The sequence below is a fragment of the Phaseolus vulgaris genome, chromosome 9 (assembly GCF_051622355.1).
Source record: "Phaseolus vulgaris cultivar YP4 chromosome 9, ASM5162235v1, whole genome shotgun sequence".
Taxonomy (NCBI): domain Eukaryota; kingdom Viridiplantae; phylum Streptophyta; class Magnoliopsida; order Fabales; family Fabaceae; genus Phaseolus; species Phaseolus vulgaris.
The window spans coordinates 20,677,318-20,699,435 of NC_143506.1; the positions used below are offsets into that span (position 1 = coordinate 20,677,318).

At 30.6% G+C, this 22,118-nt stretch overlaps 1 protein-coding gene and 1 long non-coding RNA gene across 2 annotated transcripts; one reads left to right on the forward strand and one right to left on the reverse strand.

Annotated features, from left to right (window-relative positions):
• The first annotated feature begins 11,514 nt into the window (after positions 1-11,514).
• Positions 11,515-14,752, forward strand: LOC137820602 (auxin transporter-like protein 3). Its single transcript, XM_068624763.2, has 8 exons — positions 11,515-12,375; positions 12,471-12,656; positions 12,744-12,856; positions 12,943-13,126; positions 13,256-13,353; positions 13,546-13,753; positions 13,926-14,183; positions 14,295-14,752. Exons 1-8 carry the CDS (start codon positions 12,220-12,222, stop codon positions 14,487-14,489), a joined length of 1,398 nt encoding a protein of 465 aa, XP_068480864.1. The 5' UTR covers positions 11,515-12,219; the 3' UTR covers positions 14,490-14,752.
• Positions 14,753-16,799: 2,047 nt separating this feature from the next.
• LOC137823130 (uncharacterized) lies at positions 16,800-17,270 on the reverse strand. Its single transcript, XR_011083070.2, has 3 exons — positions 17,201-17,270; positions 17,031-17,126; positions 16,800-16,953 (listed from the first exon to the last, which is right to left on the reverse strand). It is a non-coding gene; the product is annotated as an uncharacterized LOC137823130 (long non-coding RNA).
• Between the last annotated feature and the right edge of the window lie 4,848 nt (positions 17,271-22,118).

Sequence of the window (22,118 nt, forward strand, 5' to 3'; positions counted from 1 at the left end):
ATATGCAAAGAATACATTTCAATGAATCACCGCATTTCTCCGCTTGCAAATCTCTGCCAATTTGTTGAAACAAACACAAATTCTTCCGCAAATCTTTCTTCGACTACAGTAAATAGATAGAAACAAATAGAGCATTAGTGTGTGTTTGCTTTTGGGGGTTGACGGAGGTTGAGGGTGAGAATGAATGAAAAGTTGATAGTATTTAAGATTCTCTCATAATTGAAGAGAAAAGAGAGTGAAATGAGATGAAAAGACCATGGTGCCCTTACTTTATCATACAATAATACTAATAATGAAAATATTTTATATATATATATATATATAACATAATTTAAAGAATCATAAATAATATTAAAATTATCTAAATAAATTAACTTAAATAACACAATTAATTTAAATTAATAAAATGAAAAATAATAAAATTATACTTACATTTAAAATTATATTTAATTATTTCTTTGAATTTTACATTTTTTTATTTATAAATGTAACTTTAAATTATTTTAATTAACTAAAATAAGCACAAAATTAATAATTATTTATTCTTTTTTTATATATAAGGGTAAATTTGTAAGATTACAATTTACACTATTCAAAATAATTTAAAATACTCATACAACCATCACATCATTCACGTATCTCAATAAATTTTCTTTACACATTCACTCTAACATACCCTAATCCAAACACACTTACTTTTTTCACACTTTCTTCTCACACTCTCACTCTCCCACACTCTCAACTTTCCACTCTCCAATCCAAACAAAGTCATGTTAATACGCTATATTGGTTGTTCTGGTGGTTATGAGTTGGCGGTAGATTGTAGTCGTTAGCGGTGATTCGTGGTGATCGTGGTAGTTTGATATGAGTGTTTGATGTTGAGTTTTGTGTTTTTGCGTTTTATTGGTGCATTTTTATATGTATTATGGATTGGATAATCCGGTGAATCTTTGGATTATATAATTTGTAACCAAATTTAAAGTTCATGTGTCTTTTGGATTGGATAGTTTGGAACTTTTTCTTAGATCCAGATAATCATTTTGCATTAAGTAATCTTTAATATAATTTTATGTTTTGGACTACATAATTAAGAATTTTGATATGAATCCAACAGAGAGTTTTGGATTACCCAATCCAGAAGACACATGAACTTTAAATTTGGTTACATATTATGTAATTCGCCGAATCCATAATATGTTATTTGAAATAATTGCTTCCACATTACATAATTTGGTTTACATTTGCATTTAAATATTGTCTTTTTGGTTTACATAATCCAAAAGGTTTTTAAAATACAAAAAAAAGAAGCGCAGTAAACAATCACAAACCAATGCAAGAGAAGAGTGAAAAAAGACTCAAACTCAAAAACTAATATTTTCAACAACATAATCACAAACGGACTGCAACAACTATCAAATTGTGTTAAGAACAAAAGAAATCCCTCAATCATAGCAAATGCATGCTTGGAGTGCAAATCTCCTTATGAGACAATAAACAAGAAAGAATAAGGTAAATAATTGTATAGAATTTTGAAATTTTAATTATTTACTAAAAAAAAAAACAATAATATCATATTTACTATGAGTTGTCAGGTGTAAGAAAAAGCAATCCAAATTTACTACACACCTGTTTATAACTACTTACGTGTGACATGCACAAACACTACCTCTCATTGGATCAAGAGGGGGTGCGTCTATAAAAATATGTTATCTTTTTTAGTAGGAAATGACATTTGTTTAAATAGGAGAAAAAATGAGAAGTGAATACACAGAATAAACAAATTAGGAAAATTGAGTAAAAGTATGCACAGTTCAAATTGACAAAAATAAAAAAAAACATTTTTATTTATTGGGGTACATTCAAAACTGAAGAAAAATAATTTGGGCAAACACAAGGGAAAAGGTTGGTTTCAATTTTATCGTATAAAGGAGAGAGATCTACAGTGAAAAATGTCAAGTGTAATAAAGAGAAAAAGAGAAAAAATGTAACTAGTAAAAAAATAAAATAACATTGTTATATAAATTATTGGACAAATAATAACACAAATAATCTATTATTAAGTAGATCCACAAAAATATGTTCCTCTTTCAATTTATTTTATGTTTGACTAAACACTAATTTATTTATTTTTTTATTTTTCTCTTTTATTGTCACTCTTCCTTTTTTCCTATTTCATCCTGATTAGTATTAGAGTTGATCCAACGTATTTAGGTGTAAAATGAATTAGATGATGAAACATTAATTCTAAGTTAAAATATTACTAATCATAAATTTAATTTATTTAAATAAATTTTGAAACAAATTTTGCTAGAGTAATAGTTACTAGAAATGTTGATATTATATATATTTTTTATGTTTTTAGTAATATCACTACAAGAAAATAACAATTTAGTCACTGAATTCAGCGACTGAAAAGAAGGGGTTGCAATTTGCGATAAATAGTCATCAATACCCTTAATGTCAAATATGCTACTGAAATAGTGGTCGAATGAATTGTTAATGATGTTAGTTAGTTTTGCGACTGAATCAACGACCGAACATGAGAGTGACAAAACCACGAGTCGCTAAAGTGGTGAATGTTTTGAATAAATTGAGAAAAATATATTTGCGATCAAATTAGCGACCAAATATGTTTATTTTTTAGCCACTGATTTTATTTTGATCGCTAAATATTATATTATTGCTTCTTTTCTACCACCAAATTAGCCACCAATATGTTTATTTTTTAGCCACTGATTGTCTTTTGGTCAGTAAATGTAACTTTTTATTTCTGTCACCGAATCAACCACCAAATTGTTTATTTGTTAGCCATAGGTTTTTTTTGGGCGTTAAATGTAATTGTTTATTTTTTAGCCACCAAATTTTTTTTGGTCGTTAAATGTAATTGTTTATTTTACTACTATTACTAATAATAATAATAATATATTTGTTGCCATACCAACATATTATATGGTTTTATATCACAATGGAGAACATCACAATTCCGGAGATGCTTAAGTGCAATAAACAATTGTTTAGCATACTCTCTAATGACAGTTAGCCTGAGACCAATATAATTTATAAGTATGCTAAAACAATTCTATTTAGACTATTTCTATAAATGGAAAATGATGAAAAATTGAAAAATCGTTATATAATAATCCAAAAATTGCAATAGAAAAGAAAAAGAGAGGTTTGAGATGATTTTTGAATCTTTTATACTGGAGAATCTAGTATTCTTATGCATGAAGATAATGAATTCGATAGTTGTGGTCGGACTCTATTATGGATTTATGACCACATTTTCCATAGGGCCCTCTTATCTCTTCCTTCTTCGAGCTAGACTTGTGGAAGAAGGAACCGAGAATAAAATATCAGCAACAACTGGGTTTATTAAAGCAATTCACTTAAACTAAAACAATTTAATCAGAAAAGAATTAAAATAGCTGAATAATTATTTTGTTCTAAAATAAAAATAATAGATTAGTCAATATTATTATTATTGTTTTAAAAAAATTCTCTCACTTGCTCTTCTTTAAGCTTCAAAGTTATTGTTAGCTTTTAGGGTATTGGAGTGGGTAAGTTTTCATAAAACACAAAACCATTAGAAGAGGAGAAGGAAGTTACGGGTGGTGGTCGTGGTGCGAACGTAGGTGTGAGCGAAGGAGGAGGAGGAAGCTGCGGGTGGTGGTTGTGGTGAGAGCGGATGTGCGAATAGAGGTACTTTGATTTCTTGCATTAATTTTATCATCAATACTGTTTGGAAAGAAAATTGAGTAGCCAAATAATACTAGGTTATTGCCACAATTAATACCTCTGCTGTTTTTTTTAAGAAAGAGATACCTTATCACTTTGTTTCACATTGTAGTCTTCCACATTGCGGTCTTCTACACTTTATTTCACAAAATTATCACTTTCTGGTTTTTGGTTATTGCGTGAAGAGTATTATTTAGTTTATTGTCTTTTTAGAGTGTTATTTAGGATAGCTCAGCAACCTTGTGGTCAAGACTATCAAATATGTTTTAATTCAATACCAAACTACCAACACCTTCATGTTCAAAGAATTCAATAGGTTATGAACAAAAAATTCAATTGTCGATAACTGTAAAAAAGTTGGCAGGGTCTGTTGTTCAAAGAACACCAGACTCAGCTGTTTATTGTTAGAATCAACCATAATCACATTTTAGGGAGAGGGTAACTAGCTGAATCAAACATTGTTTAATATTTTTTTATATTATTTATATTTATTATTAGTAATAACAAATAAATAAGAGAAGAAAAAAATATATGCAGATCTAGTAATATTATTAATATATGTAATATGTTTTACTTGCAAATGACGCCAAGGGGTAGAAGTGGTGGTTGTAGACCACCTAATTGTGGTGGTCGAGGTGTTCGTGTTGATGACATATCTTTACCTAACACCAACATTCCCCCTTCGTGATGCAAACCCACAAAGAGCCCAAAACCAAGTCCACAAGAAGATGACCAAGAATGCCAACTATGAAGGGTCATCTCAACAATCAAAGAAAGACCTCACCAGTAGGAGGAATGGACAAGGTCCAGAGCACTTGAAGTTCCTCCTACTAGTCTGCTTAAATATTTAGAAAATATTGTAAATAAATTGGGCTCAAATGAGGGGTCCAAATAGTAGAAATAAGCTAGAATAAAGTGTCTTTAGTATAGTAGGGGGTGTGAGTTGCATTCTAGCTTGTTCCTAACCCATTTAAAGGCATTTTGACGTAGTTTCTAGAAGGATAAGCCTAGAATACAGGATTGACTTAGTCAAACCCTATGACTGCCCACTTTTTCCCTTTGCCCATTCTACCCTCTTTTCTTCTTTTCCAATGCTCCTAAATCTATAAATAGGGAGGCCTACCTCATGTATTCTTATGTTGAATGAAAAGTAAAGTTACTATACACAAATTGTGTTAGAGTTTGTGAGCATTGTCTCTCTAATCAATTGGTCCTATCTTGTGAGTGTTGTGAGCTCTCAAGTGGCGACATCTACACTTATCTTGGATTCAATTCACCATCCAAGTGGCTTGCTCATTCACAATTCCACCACTCTTAAGTTTCCTTTCACTCATCTTTTTCCATTCCATTTCTATTCCTATTTTCAGTTCCAAAATATGCCTTGTTCTTGTTTTTGATTGATTTAATTCAATTCAGTCCATGTATTTCTCACCATATGTTTGCTTAAATTCCGCACCTATATTTGTCATTCATTCTCACCATTAATTGTGTTTTCCCTTTGGCCTTATGGAAATGAACTTTCACATCTACTTAACACTTGTTAAGTTAATGTCCAGTGGGAATCCTTAGGCTTCTCACCTATATTTGTCATAAAAATCTAAATCTAAGTAAAGTGTCACTAATCAAATGAACAATCCTAAAATCAACTCACATCACTTCTTATATTCTTCCAATAACCATGGAGTCTACACATCCTATCTATGAAGGACTCCCACTTCCTACACTTCACGAACAAGATATTGAACATCATGTAGGATAATCAAATCCTACTATCTTTTCTACAAAGCCAACTATGGAAGTTCAGAAGAAGATTAGTTGTATGTTGAATTATACAATATATTAAACTCTTTTAACTAGTTTTCAATAGTTTTCGTTGTGTAATACAATTTACTTTTAATTTGTGTACAACTCCTTCTTAAACTATGTATTAGAAGTTCATTCCTACTTAACTTGATTGAATTTTGAGTATCTATAAGCAGGTTTGATTTTTTTTTTTTATAAAATGGTCAAAATACCATTTTAAATAGGTATTAATAATACATATAAAGTTAGTCATCGATTTGTGGCCATATCTACAAAGTTGTTGTTTAGCGACCGAAACAAAATCAGTCGTTGTAATTGGAAAAAATATTTAGCCACTGAAATCAAATTTGTCGCTATAGGGGTCTCCATTTAGCCATTTAATTAGTCAGCACAATTTTTTTTTTCTAATTAATTATTTTATCCATTAGCGACTGAAAATGATGGTCACTATCACCTTTTATTTTAGCCACCAATTTAGTCACCGATCTTTTATAAAAATTTGATCGCTAATTTGGTTTCTGAATTTTGGTGACCAAATTTTCTGCGACCGATTTAACGACCGAAATTTCAGTTGCAAATTTGCGACCATTTTATAATTCGGTCGCTAAATGCTTTGTGATTAGGGTTTTTGCTTCCATCTTTATTTGGTGACCATTTCGGTCGCAAATATATTTAACGACCGAATTTGATAGTCGCTAAAAGTGATTTTTTTTAGTGTATAGTGCAAAACTTTACAAAGTGAAAAAAAGATACAAATACATTATGATTAGTGAATAAAAGAAGTTATAATCAAACTATTCAAAAACATAGTTATATTAATAATAGACTAATATTGGTTATCAGGAAGTTAACTTATATTAGTTTTTTTATTAAACATATTAGTTAATGATGTTAATTAGTTGTTGGATAATTAGTGTGTTGTCTTCTCTCATTAAATGGTATAAGAGAGACATTTTTATTGTTATTATTGTTTGCTATTTTTTGGATTTTTTATTTTTATATTAAAAAATATAATTTAAATCTATATTAAAAAGTAGATTTTAAATCTCCATTAAAAAATAGTTTTTAAATTTAATTTAACTTTGTAAAGATTTGTACCTACTTATATAGATAAAACTAATAAACTTTTATTATGATAGATTCTAAATGATCCAAATAGTGTATTAACAAGTCATTTTTAAGTTCAATTTATTTATAAGAAGAATTTTTTACCCACTTATATACTATAAAATATTTTATCTCCAATCAATGATATGTAATCTCTAACATTCATATTTTTAAGTTATATCTCTTCTTCTTAGATGACAATTATAATGTAAACACACTTTTTTTTTTCTTTTCTTCCTTATCTCCCTTTCTCTCTTTGTTCATATTCTCTTCTCTCCCTCTCTCTTAATTTTCTCTTACAATCTTCATCTATTTTAGAATTTGATCGGACCATGTTGTAGCTGACGAGTTAAGGAACATTTCTACCCGATCAGATTTTCAAACAGAGTAAGTTCATTTTTGCTCTAAATATCCTTTATTCTCAGTTTTTTCCTTAGGATTTAGTCATCAATCTTGGTGGAGTCAGTTGAGAAGTTTAATCCTCTCAACTTATTCTATTATATACTGAATTTTTGTTTTGTTTGGATAAATTGCTTTAGGCCTGTAAATCTTGAAGCTTATTCAGACTGTGGGGAATAAAATTGTAGAAGTTGCTTAGAAAACAAGTAATTAAGGTAAGGAAAGCTAAATTTAATTTTTAATAGCACCCTAGGATAGAAGATCTGAATGCGGAGGGGATGTGGTCCCAATATTCAATTTCTCTTGTAGGGATGTTGTGTGTTTATATATATATATATATATATATATATATATATATATATATATATATATATTGTAGTTTCTTTATATATTATTTAAACTTTTGGAAATATTAGATTTTGATGGTTTAATATTTAAGTGTTGTTTTTTTATATTAAATAGGATTTTGAATATTTTGGATTGCGTTTTGGAATAATATTGTATGATGAAATGATGTGGAATTGAATTCATACATTTGAGATAATGTATGGATTGATGTTTGTTGTGTATTAAGTATTGATGCCTATGTGGTAACAGAGATCTCCGAGCTTCACTGATGATCTAAGTCACAAAGACTAAGATATCATGTGGTGAGAAGTTGATGAGGGAATTTATGCACACCGTGTCACATGAGATGCACGACTTGGGTTGTATTGAACTTACCCTGATCCTTTCTGTTGGATTCGTTATTAATATTTGGATCAGGTGTTAGTCTCTGGTAGGACTTACTTAATACGGGTTTTCCGGAGGACGTTGTTTGTTGAATATTCTGGATGTGTAGATCCATGTGAGATCTATGTGATTGTTTTATGTTGGAATTTGAAGAAGATCGAATGATTGAGAAATTGACCATGTAATTTAATTTTTTCTTTTAATTTAATTGCGTATATTATAAAATATTATTTTCACTAGCTTACCCTTATTTTTTGTGTTGTGTTTGGACTGCAATGACTGTACTATGTGCACGAGCATATGAGCATACAGGTGCAGGAGAGTCTTAAAGGTTTCAGAGTTTTATTTTGAGTTATGAATATGTAAATATTTGTATTTGTATAAATCGTAATAATATTAGGAATGTTTTGAAAAACTCCAATTTGGTATAGAAACTGGTAAAACTATAACTATGTAAATTATGGATGTTACATATAATATAAAATTATATTTATTCTGAAGATTAAATCTTAAACACTTTATTCAATAAATTTATATATAAATAAATTAATTTACTAAAATACCATTTGTTATAAAATTGAAACAACTTTCAAGAAGACTTTCAATAGATCAACTACTCTATATCAAACGTATAAGAGTCGCGTGAATCACATTCTACACCAATGTTAATGTAAAAAATTAGGATATCACTTCATCTTAAAACTTATTATGAATTTGTAGTTCTTTCTTTTATTATATTTAAATTGTTTGAGTATGTACATGTGTATGAGTGGTATTTATACGCTATAGATTAAAGAAATTTTTTATTCTCTAATAAATTATAGATTAAAGAAACTTGCTTAAGAGATTTTGATTAAATAAAAAATTGTGCACAACATCTTTCAACAAATCTTGTGTTGAATTCTATTGGCGAATTAAGCATGGGAATCGGAACTCTCTTTGGATCTGACAGCAACATTGCATGCTGTACCCAGTCATGATCATGGCTTAATGCACAAAATGTTCTTAATTTGATGCCTAACACTTAGAATTGACGAACCCCTGCAACAATTTGAGATCTCAATGCTTAGCACAAAGTAATTTAATGTTTAACAGTTGCAGGATTTCACAGTAATTAATGTTATGATTCAGCACATAGTGGCACCAGGCACGGCTTTTTCTTCCGCGTCCTATGAAGAGAAAGGAAAAACGAAGATGTGATTGATGATGATGATAAGATACAATTTAGAAAAGTGGAAAAGTTGATGTGTGTACAGCAAGGAGCGAAGTCAAAGAGGGTTGTTTCGTGGCTTTTGAAGCTTTTTTGGTTTTGTTTAATGGTCCCTCATCGTGCAATGGATGTAATCCGAGTCAGAAATCAAGAAAGAGTGCAGTGACCTTCTCATGCCATGCCTCTCCTCAAGCAAGGTGGGGTTAAGAACCTAACTGTTTCCTTCGTTTAAAGTAACCATTAGGCTATCATTCCATCACCATCACCATCAAAATCAAGTTTCACTCACTGCAAATTAATCACCTTCCCCAATCTTTTATCATTGCTTCATTTTATATAATCTTAAACGAAGATCTTTGTTTTAACTTTATTCCTTAGCATCAAGCGTAAGCGTATCAAAGGAAGTGTGACTCATGGTTTTCATGATCAGAGGCAAACTGGCAACCATTTGCTCATAAAATTCAATCATTGCCCATGTAGCCTGGGAACTTACTGTGACTACATTATGAGCTACTAAAGCTTTTTCTGACTAGTTTATTGTGAACTCACTTTTTTATTTTTCAGTTTATTTGTCAGTTATAGTTCAGAGTGGCCATAATATGCAATGCAACCGACAAAGTCCATCGAACCACTACACGCCTCCATCATCTCTTTAGTTTTTGTATAAAACACTAATGGTTAATTACTATTATGTACAGGACAGAAAATTTTAGGTATATAATTTCTAAAATATAGGATAAGAAATACAAATCTATATATTATATAATTATAAATTATATAAATTAATAATAAAGATTTATATGCAATAAGAATGTTGTTGATTTTTTTGGAGCAGAAAAATATTTTTTTATAACTTGTTCAAAATGATTTGTTTTTTACTTTTATAATCATAATAAAAATTTATACCATAAATTTTAGTTTTCAGAAAATTAATGTATTTTTTCTTTTTAAAATTGTGTTAGAAATGTAATAAAATTGTCAGAAATTCAATAAATAGTTTTTGAATTAGACATTTCACAGATACGTGTTCTACAAGTGTCATACGAGTGTCAGTGTCCGATACAAGTATCCGCACACTGACACGTCATTTAAGAGGAGTGTTTGAGTTTCATAGATTATTATTACAAGAGTGTTGTTAGCTAATTTGCCTACCATTTTCTTCTTACAGATGCATTATTGCTTATTAAAACATTACAAAACTATAAATCAGCAATGAAGATTTCTATATTATTTTAATTTTTTGCTTTTATACTTGTAACTGATTCCCCAACTTTTTATGAAATAAATTAAGACTGCCATTTTATTTTGATGACCTCCTGTAACTTTTCCTACCTTTGAAAGATCACTAGTAAGTGTCATACGAGTGTCAGTGTCCGATACAAGTATCCGCACACTGACATGTCATTTAAGATGAGTGTTTGAGTTTCATAGATTATTATTACAAGAGTGTTGTTAACTACTTTGTCTACCATTTTCTTCTTACAGATGCATTATTGCTTATTAAAACATTACAAAACTATAAATCAGCAATGAAGATTTCTATATTATTTTAATTTTTTGCTTTTATACTTGTAACTGATTCCCCAACTTTTTATGAAATAAATTAAGACTGCCATTTTATTTTGATGACCTCCTGTAACTTTTCCTACCTTTGAAAGATCACTAGCAAAAGCTTTGACATAAATCATGGCGTAAATTAAAATTAATTAACCCATTTTGAAAAATTATGTACGTTTCGAACTTTTAACAAGAGAAGAAAAGGAAAAACTTTAACAAGAGAAGAAAAGGAAAAAAAGGGTCTCAGTTTTTAGTTCACCCAATAATAGTCCAACAGTTCTCTGGTACTGGGCCTAATGAGTTGGTAGGTGTTGGGCCATCCTGGAAACTGTATATTAATCAAATCTGATATAACGCCCATCTCAAGATACTTTTGCTCCTTTCATTTTCTTTTTTTCACCACTTTTTGACTAGAAGATAAGGATGTCATACCTAAGACCTGAAAATTATAAGTGTTTCCTTACTCATTAATGCAGTAAACCTGTCAAAATATTCATTAAGAACTATCATTTCATTAATTGTGAGTGATGTGACATTATTCGCTAAAAAAATTAAATAAAAATTAATTTTAAAAAATAAAATAATTAATCATTATATTAACTAAATTAGATACTAATTTAAAATATAAAATAATTATCAATTTTTAAAATAAATTTTATATTAATAAAAATTCATAAAATAATTTTTAAATTATTATTAAGATTAGATACCAATTTAAAAATTATTTTTTATTTTATAAATGGTCTTTAATTTAATTAAATAATAATTAATTAGTTTAGTTTTTAAAATTATTTTTTATTTAATAATTTTTTTTAGTGATTGTTCATATTGAATAGTTAAGGAAGTAAGATATATTTAAATTAATTTTTATCTTAATTAATTTTTAAATGATATAAGATTATTGGTGCATTGGAAAATTAAGTTCTTCAAATTACCAAAGTGTATATATACTGGAAAATTTTCAATACAGAGAATTTTGGTCTATGCAAGATACTAGGAAGATATATGGCTCTTGCAAAGTTGCAATGGCCCAAATCTGCATAACATTTATAAAATCTATCATAGCTCATAACTAACGAAAAAAGTTAAAAGGAAAAGGAGAGCTGGGGCTATGATAGAATTTTCTTTTAGGAAAGCCAGTTGGAACACGTGTGATACTAATCATGATTAGCACTAAGCCCCTCAAGAGAGCAATGATTCATTCCATCTTAGTCTCCCCCACATAGACATCTTCAACACCCACACACTAGAAACTTTTCTAATCTCCTTCTGAGTCTTTTTATTGCTTTTATCTCTACACTCATAATCAATCAATGTGCATGGGCTAGCTGATCTCTGAGATTAAAGAAAAGAATAGGGCAATGGTGGGCCACCCGCTCGTGCACTGCAGCTAGCCATGGCTCATCAGAACCTACAAAACTGATGATGAAGTTGAACCTTCATAAAGGCAATTGGTGAGAGAGAATTATTAAGGAAAAAGGCTGGTTACATGTGAACTAAGCAAGGTCCCCACCAAGCCCATTCACATTTAGTACCTTGCTGTTAAAAAAGTTTATATAAGGAAAGGGATGCTACACAAGAATGTGAAGGGGTGAATTAAAACAAGCACTTCTCTCCTATCTATCTTTGCTCACTTAGTCTGTTGTCTTCCCCACAACACTTGAAGGGAGATAACAATGGCTTCTGAGAAGGTTGAGACTGTTGTTGCAGGGAATTACCTAGAAATGGAGGCGGAAGAGGAAGGTTCTAAGTCAACAACTAGCAAACTATCTAGGCTCTTTTGGCATGGTGGCTCTGTCTACGATGCATGGTTCAGCTGTGCTTCTAATCAGGCATAATCGCCACTAGTGTTTTTCCTATTGAAGCAAAACCTTCTTTTGATGTTGCAAGGGACTCATAATTTTCATGTTTGTCGGATTTCATTTAGGTTGCACAAGTACTACTGACACTACCATATTCCTTTTCACAACTGGGGATGTTATCTGGGATCATATTTCAGCTTTTCTATGGACTGATGGGAAGCTGGACTGCTTACATTATAAGTGTCCTTTATGTTGAGTACCGAACCAGAAAGGAGAGAGAAAAAGTTGATTTCAGAAACCATGTTATTCAGGTGATTGCAGTCTCTCTCCCTTTTAATGAATCGATTTAGTGGTTACTTTAGATTCTTCTAATCTTGGATTCTTTTCACCTTTTTCAGTGGTTTGAAGTGCTAGATGGACTTTTGGGCAAACACTGGAGGAATCTTGGTCTTTTTTTCAACTGTACTTTCCTTCTGTTTGGATCAGTAATTCAACTAATTGCTTGTGCAAGGTAGGAATAGATCACGGTTTTGAATATATATGATCTTCATATGTATACTATAAACTAAAAAATTACATATACAACAAATGTTTCAGCAACATATACTACATAAATGACAATCTGGACAAGAGAACTTGGACTTACATCTTTGGCGCATGCTGTGCAACAACGGTGTTCATCCCTTCTTTCCACAACTACAGAATCTGGTCATTCTTAGGCCTCATGATGACCACTTATACTGCATGGTATATGACCGTAGCTTCCCTTACCAACGGCCAGGTAAACGACTCACAATTTATAAGCCTCATCCCCAGAATAAAACAAATTATATAATGAATCCATGTGATATATTACTGTTGTTAATTATTTGTGTTCTTCGATTAATATTATGTATATATTGTTCTGAAGGTCGAGGGGGTGACGCACTCAGGGCCAACCAAATTGGTTCTCTACTTCACTGGGGCTACCAACATTCTCTATACCTTCGGTGGACATGCTGTTACAGTGTGAGGACTTGAAAACTAATCAATTTGTTTTAGTTATAACTTAAGGGTTTCTTCTAGAAAAGAGTAGCATGATGTTTCAGAATTAAACCTTGTCCTTGATTTTAACTTGTATTGGGATTTAAAAGTGACTATATTGTCAGAAATAAAAATTGTATATGAATCTGACAAACATATATTGGTTATATATTGTAGGGAAATTATGCATGCAATGTGGAAGCCACAGAAGTTTAAGATGATATATCTGATCGCAACCCTATATGTGCTGACCCTAACTTTGCCATCAGCAGCTGCAGTTTACTGGGCATTTGGGGATCAGCTTCTTACCCATTCTAATGCCCTCTCATTGCTCCCAAAGACAGGCTTCAGAGACACCGCTGTGATTCTCATGCTCATTCATCAGGTTATAGTTATATAATATCCTTACTATTTCAATTCCAAATTAAGAAAACATTTATAAGAGCTTATCTAGCTTAAAAAGTAACTTATGTTGTACAAGCTCTTGTCCTCTTATTTCAGTAAGTTTTACACAGTAATTATGCTTGATTTATTTACTGTTGTGGTGGTGTTTGCAGTTCATAACTTTTGGATTTGCTTGCACTCCTTTATACTTTGTGTGGGAGAAATTCATTGGGGTGCATGAAACCAAGAGTTTGTTCAAAAGGGCGTTGGCTAGACTTCCTGTTGTGATTCCAATATGGTTCCTGGCAATCATATTCCCTTTCTTTGGTCCCATTAACTCAACTGTTGGATCTCTTCTTGTCAGCTTCACTGTTTACATAATTCCTGCCTTGGCTCACATGATGACCTTTGCTTCAGCACCGGCTAGGGAGGTTAGACATGCACTTACTTAGCTAAAAGTGCTTATCATATATCTGTCATGCTAGTTAAACATAAAGCAATGGTTTTCTGATAATTTTTTGTTTAATTTTGTTTGTTAACAGAATGCTGTGGAGAGACCACCATCAAGGTTAGGAGGTTGGGTAGGATTGTACTCCATGAACGTGTTTGTGGTGGTGTGGGTTTTGGTGGTAGGATTTGGGTTGGGAGGATGGGCAAGCATGATTAATTTCATACACCAAATTGATACGTTTGGGCTATTTACAAAGTGCTATCAGTGTCCCCCTCACAAGGCTTAAGTATAAGTAGCTCCTCTAGTTTCTTGTGATACTTTGAGATCATACATGCGTGTAAAGAGATTGGCTTTTAATTTGTACCTTTTTCTTTTATTCCAATTATTCCCTTTTATTTTATTTTTTTATTGTAAGAAGCCAAGTCTTTTGATGGTGTCAGCTAAAGGTGCGATGGCACATCACGGCCACCCCCTATACGAACTTACAGTTAGAATTTCGTGTGCTGATTAATCATTTCTTGTTGTGCAACTACCTTACCATATGCTACACTTGATTTGTGTCCCTATCTCTCTCTCTCCCCTACGTAGCTACAATAAACTAAAAACAAATAAATGACTACAAACCAACTTTTCCTGTTTTGGTTTCAAAGGAAAAGATTGATGGGATAATGTGATATTTACTTTTTACTATTATCAGTATCGCTCAAGTTTAAACCTCTCCGATATTTCACAACTATTTATTTTCAACTTAGTGCATGAATTTTGTAACCAATGAAAAAAAGTACACCTACTTTGAGGTTTGTTAAGGATGGAAATGTGGTATGGGAAGATCCACAAAGACCAGACGTAAATGGAAATTGCATGCATGATGTGGTGATTACGGTGTCATCTCATCCTATAATCTCGGAAGCTTTTGTGTAACCCTTTGCTTGCAAAATGGAAAAGGTGTTTTTCTCTTGGAATTTTGATTGGGTAGGTAGCTAGTGTCGTGAAAGGTGAAATGTGAGAAAATATTAGGCAGCTCTAAAATGCAAAATCTTCTAAATAGTAGGGGATGGACCACAAACTATTCCCTCATACCTATCATTATGCATCAATAGTACTTTTCGGGCACTTATTTGATGTATCTTCTTTGTGTGCTATGCCAAATGACAAACATAATGCCCAAATACCTGTTTCTATAAGTTTACCAACTAGTTATTGTCTTCTTCTTTTCACCACTTTACTGAGATATATACAAGGATTATGTGAAGTCATCAAATTTTCTTCCTAGGGATATTTCAGAACAAATTAAACAAAATACTTGGGGAAGCTTACAGTCATACAAATGTAACAAGTAAAATTACACATATTTTCTCTGTCATCGTCTATCTATACTTGTATAAAAATAATAAAAATAAAATGTGTGATACTTCCATTTATGTTGTATTAAAGGATATGAATGCAAGAGTTATAAAAGGATGCTAATATTAAATGTGTCATTTCTAATTATTAATTGTTTCTTTCTAGAAAGGTGAATAACCACTATATAAGAAAATCATGGAATAGAAATCACTTTTTAGATTCCAAAATAATTTTGCTAATTAGATACCAATTTAGAAACTATTTAACAATAATATAAACTAATTTAGAAACCAGACTCTTTTTTTTTTAGTTTCTAAAATGGTATCTAATTTAGTTACTATTGCAACTAATTATTTTGCTCTATACAAATTGGTTTCTATTTCATGATTTTCTTGTAGTGAACCTTTATTTTGTCTTTGTTATGATTCTAGTATTTATTGATTGATTCTCTCTTTAGCTATACATAGAATGAATGTATTGCTTGTATAGATTCATACTAGTTGTTTTAATTTCAATGTAATAATAGAAGAGGTATTCATTTTCATATCTTGTCTTCCTTTTACTCTTTTGTTCAGTTCTATTTTATAATATGGTTTCAAAACCCTAGTAAGAGCTCTGGTATAGAAGTAGCAAGAAGTAGGAATAATGGTGAATCAAAGGAAATATGCATTGAAATATTTAACACATGCATGTCTTTTAGCCTGCAAACTTGCACTCACTCCTATTGATAATCATGAAAAATTCTCTTTTATTGGACGTGTTCCTTTCACAGATATTCAAGCCTATAGACACTAGTGCAGATATGTAAAACAAATGCGGCTATTTTCAATTTACAAATGCGGTCATAGAACCGCATTTGATCAGCACGCATTCGTAAATCTGGAATTTACAAATGCGGTCCTATGACCGCATTCATAAATCACATTTACAAATGCGGTCATTTTAGGTAACCGCATTTGTATATTATTCTGAATTAGGGAGTGGGTTTGAGGTTTAGGATTTATGAATGCGGTCTTGGTAAAAACCGCATTCATAAATCACTATTTACAAATGCGGTCATTTACCAAGACCGCATTTGTAAATGCGAATTCACTATTTACAAATGCGGTCTTGGTAAATGACCGCATTTGTAAATAGTGATTTCTTTTTTAAAATACACTCTGTTTTGTGCAGAAACCATATATTTAAATAACCTGCATAATGATCAAACCCAGTCAGACAAATACAGAAATGTAGTAATCAATTGAAATCATCAAAATGTACATTTACAAGTGATCAAATTACATATAATAAAACCACTATTGTTTACCTATGCTAGAGTTATAAAAATTAATGAAATATGTGGACCAAGAATCTCTAACATATGAAATGCCTTCCTCACTCATTGGTGTTTCTTCTGTGAATAACTGCATTGCAAAGTTGACATAAATTAGTTTCTAGATATATATATGTTCAAGAATTATAAAAATGATTTAACATATACCTCTTTCCAACCAGTTTTAACACCTAGTCTTATAATGGTAATCATCCATTGCATAATGTAATAGCCACACTCATAGCTTCCTGGTTGTTTATTACACTATAATTCAATAAAAAGTAATATGTTAGTATATTGATAAACAATGATAATAGAGAAAGAAAAAAATTACAAACCTTTACTCTTATGTAGTTCAAATTATTTGAACTGGATCGACCTTTTAGGATGTTATATCCACGCCATGAACTGGTTAATACAAAAAACCTCGTTAGTAGATGGTTAATTAGTAACATACAAAGTTAAGTTTATACTATACTTACGTATTAATGATATCCTTAAATTTTGTGGGCATCTTCTTGTGTAGGGAACAAAACCACACAACAGTCTTATCAACCATTGATAAGACAAGTAACTGCCAATGATGCCTATATGATCATTGAAAAGAGTTAGTAAATATTTAAAACATGAAATAATAATAATTGATGACATATAATTAAACTTACTCATTAATATAAGGGCATAAATAAATTTGTTTTCCCTCTTTTTCCAGGATGTTAGTGATGTATGCTTGAGTCTCAGTTGAGTTTGGTCCAACGGGATTAGTATATGCAGGATCTACGAATCCATACATATTTTCCTTCCCCTCTGGAAGCATATCCTTCAACAGCTGGAGCAATTCCGTGAAGCTTTTATCAGTCCATCCGTTTATTGCCTTCAAATTCATCAATCTTAACACCGCCGACAACCGTGTGAAGTTAGTTGATCCAGGATACAAAGGAGTTTCTGCATCTTTTGACATACTTTCATATCCATGCGCTTTTGCAAAACACTCAGCTCCCACATCACGAATCATGTCCTCCAATCGATCATCATCTCCATCATCGTGTACTGCTTCATCCATGGTAGAACCCACATATTCCTCAGTTACGGAAACACGTGGTAAATTTAATAATTCACCATGCCATGTCCAAGTTGTATAAGATCGAAGAAACCCATCACACAGCAGGTGTTCCCTCATGATATTCACATCCAGTATCCTTCCATTCAAACAGTTAACGCACGGACACCTGATCTTTGCTCCATCATGACCACTAATAATCGCGTTACGCTGCGCAAATTGTATAAATTCCTCTACTCCCCTTTCGTATTCATCACTTATACGAACAACATTAATCCAACTTCGATCCATTATATATTCTGGAATATAGTTAGGATTTTCTAATAATTGGTATTCTATTCAATCTCACACATTTGCCGAGGGTCGAACACCCCCGGACTCAATCCAAACACGATATTTTTATTCTAAAAGTAACAATAACTAACATAACATAAAACTTTTATTAAAATGTAATTAACAACTAACTAAATATATAATATAAATTTAAGAAAATAGAAATTATATAATACAAAAATTCAAAATACACACAAATATATAAATTATTAGTTATTAGTTATAAATTCCAAGTTGTATTAGTTATTAATTAAATATATATTATAATACAGAAAAATAACAATTCAAAATATTAAATATAAATTCAAAATATTAAATATAAATTAAATACAACACCAACCTTTAGGTTGATGGTGATCGGAGTGGCAGAGGCACAAGACGAAGACGAGGACGAAGACAAAGACGAAGGCGCAGGCGGTGGCGGAAGTTGTGGCGGTGGCGGAAGCTGTGGCAGTGGCGGAGCAGAAAAAACCGGCGAACCCAATAGAACAGTAACCACCTATATGACAAAAACGAGTTAGGAAACGAAATGACAATGCCAAGGAAGTGAATAACGACAATGACAAAAACGAAAACGAAAACAAACGTTGAAGCGAAGAGAGCTGAAACTTACAATGCAAAGGGAGAGCTGAAACAGAACGTTGAAACGAAGAGCGGAGAAGACGAAAGTGAAAGTGAAAACTAGTGGCGCGCTTCAATTTTTAGGGTAAAATTGATTTACAAATGCGGTTCTAGGGTAAGACCGCATTTGTAAATCAATTAAAATGATTTACAAATGCGGTCTTTACTATGCCCGCATTTGTAAATCATTCTGAATTGATTTACAAATGCGGTCATACTAAAGACCGCATTTGTAATTCAATTCAGAATGATTTACAAATGCGGTCATAGTAAAGACCGCATTTGTAAATCATTTGAATTGATTTACAAATGCGGTCTTACCCTAGAACCGCATTTGTAAATCAATTTAATTACAAAAATGCCACCGCATTTTTTACAAATGCGTTTAAGCGCAAAGCCGCACTAAATAAAGGGTCGTTGTTTTCATATTTTGTACTAGTGAGAAGATTGATTGGAAGACTTATGTATCTCACTAATACCGACTTGACATAACATTTTATGTGCAACAACTTTCTCAGTTTTTTGCTAAGTCTACAATTGCTCACTATACTGCAACGATTAGAATTCTCAGATATAAGAAATGAGTTCCAAGTCTTGGTTTATTTTTCTCTTCCAACACATCGGCTCATCTCAAAGTCTTTTGTGATAGTGATTGGGGCACCTGCAGTGATTCAAGACAATCAGTGACTAGTTTTAGTGTGTATCTTGATAATTCTCTCATATCATGGAAATCAAAGAAGCAAAGAACAATATTAAAGAGTTCTTGTGAAGTTGAATACAGGGCAATGGCCACACTGTTACATGTAAAATTCAATGACTAACTTATCTTCTTCAAGATTTTAAAGTTCCTCTTGAGCAACCATCTCTTTTATACTGTGACAATGACTCAACAAGATACATTGCAACAAATCCAGTGTTTCACGAGCGTATGAAACATATAGAAATATATTGTCACATTGTTAGGAAAAATTAAAGAAGGATCTCATCCATTTGCTTCCCATTTTCTTTCAAGAGTATTTGTTCCAAGCTAAGTCTCATCAATATTGTCTCTACAACAGCTTGGAGGATATTGAAGGAAGGATATGGATACAAAAGTTATAATAAAACAATGCTAATATTAATTGTGTCCTTTCTAATTCTGAGTTGTTTCTCTTATAGATGTGAATAACTTTATTTTGTCTTTGTCTGTTATGATTCTAGTATTTATTGATTGATTTTTTCTCTCTGTAGCTAGACCTAGAATGAATGTATTGCTTGTATATAATAGAAATTTTCATATCTTTTGTCTTCCTTTAAATCTTTTATTCATCTTTGTTCTATTTTATAATGTGTTGTGAATAACATATTGTGCTATATGTTGAAGTAAAAACTTAATATGTTAACATTTTACATAATAAATTATGTCTCCTCTTGTCTTTTTGTCTCTTCTATCTTTTATTTCTCTATTTCTTTATTCATTTTTAGCATTATCCGCAAGTGAGAATAATAAATTTTTTTAAAAACATCCTTTATAAATAATAATTTTTTTATCGAAAAAAAATACTAAATAAAATAAAAGTATTTCAGGGATACCTCAACCCTTATACAAACCTTTTATAAATAATAATTATGAATTAGCTATAATAAATTAATATAATAATAAATAATTGGTAGTTAAAACCTTAATAAGTAGTTAATTAAATACCAATTTAGAAACTATTTATTAATAATATAAACTAATTTAGAAAGCAAACCGATAAACTTTTTAGAATTTAAAAATAATATCTAATTTAGTCAATAGAACAAGTAATTATTTTTTGTCTCCAAAAACAAGTTTCTATTTAATGATTTTTTTAGTGAAAATTTAATATTATTCATAGTTTCAATCTATATATATTGAATCTTAATTTTAAAAATATCACTACTCCACAAACATGACTTAAAAAAAAGAAAACTTTTCATTATTTAACATAAAAGAAATCTAGAAATTGAAAATAAAGGAGGTCAACTTATTTCTACAAAAATAATTTTGGAGTTTTTCTTACTTCAATATTAATGTAAAAGAAATTTTTGCTTTCGATTGAGCTTTACTCCAAATTATCCAAGATTATTTCAAATTTAGTTTTTACTTGATTTAAATAAATAACTTTATTTTAAAAAGTCAATTTTTTATATTTACATTAAAATGATTTTTAACTTTTGATTCATTTTATTTATATAAAGATTTTTTTGTCATTTTAATGTTAAGTAGGTGTAAAGCTTATAATATGAAAACAAAGTTGGAAATAATAAAAACTATTTTTCATTTTAGTAAGTTACTAATGTTTTATCAGTTTAAATTTATTTATATTTTAGTTTTTTTTTTATTCCAAGTAGGTATTAAATATGAATGAAATCCAAGAAAGTACTTTCATGAAAACACAAGATTCCCAAGTAAAGGAAAGAATAACTAAAAATCTTGAGCATGCACTATAATGTTCTATTACAAAAAAAATATTAGATGAAAAATTACAAAAAGGAGTATCATATATAGTGGCTTCATTATTTTCGATTTATGTAAAAACTACCGAATGCATTTGTAAACGAGAAAAAACTCTTATATCTTTAACTTATACATTGAATACAATTCCAACTTTAATGTTTAGGCTTCTAAAATAAAGGGATATACAAAGTCATTCAAATATCACAAGTCATTATTGAAAGAAGAAAATAAAATATGTTTGATGGAAATTTTGCTTGTCAATGCTGAAAGGTCTACCACATGATCTAACTTTCAAAAACATGCATAATGATAAGAAATGGTCTTATATGATTTTTTTTTTAGATTACTATTTGCTACCAAATGAGGATGACTCACATCACACTTGTAAAAGAAAAAAAAAAATCATTGCAAAAGTTGTGTTTTAGTTATTCTAAGTCATCCAAGATTCAATTCATGAGAAAATTATTTTTCATTGAGAAAAAATCGAAGTTTTTCCATTTCTTGATAAAAAAAAACTACCTAAAAAAACCTTCATTTATTGTTGCATGAGTTTTTCTCTTTCTGTCTTTCTCACTCTTTTGTCTCTTAGAGGAAGACATAATTTACTATATGAAAACCACATGGTAAATATTCAATATAATAACCGTCAATTAAGAATATTTAGTTTGCGAAATATTTGACTTTTTTTAGCAAAATAAAAAATATGAGTGTCCTTTGTTCATAAAATGATAATTAATGTATTTTATCTATCACATCATATTATGTAGTCTTTGTTTTCTAT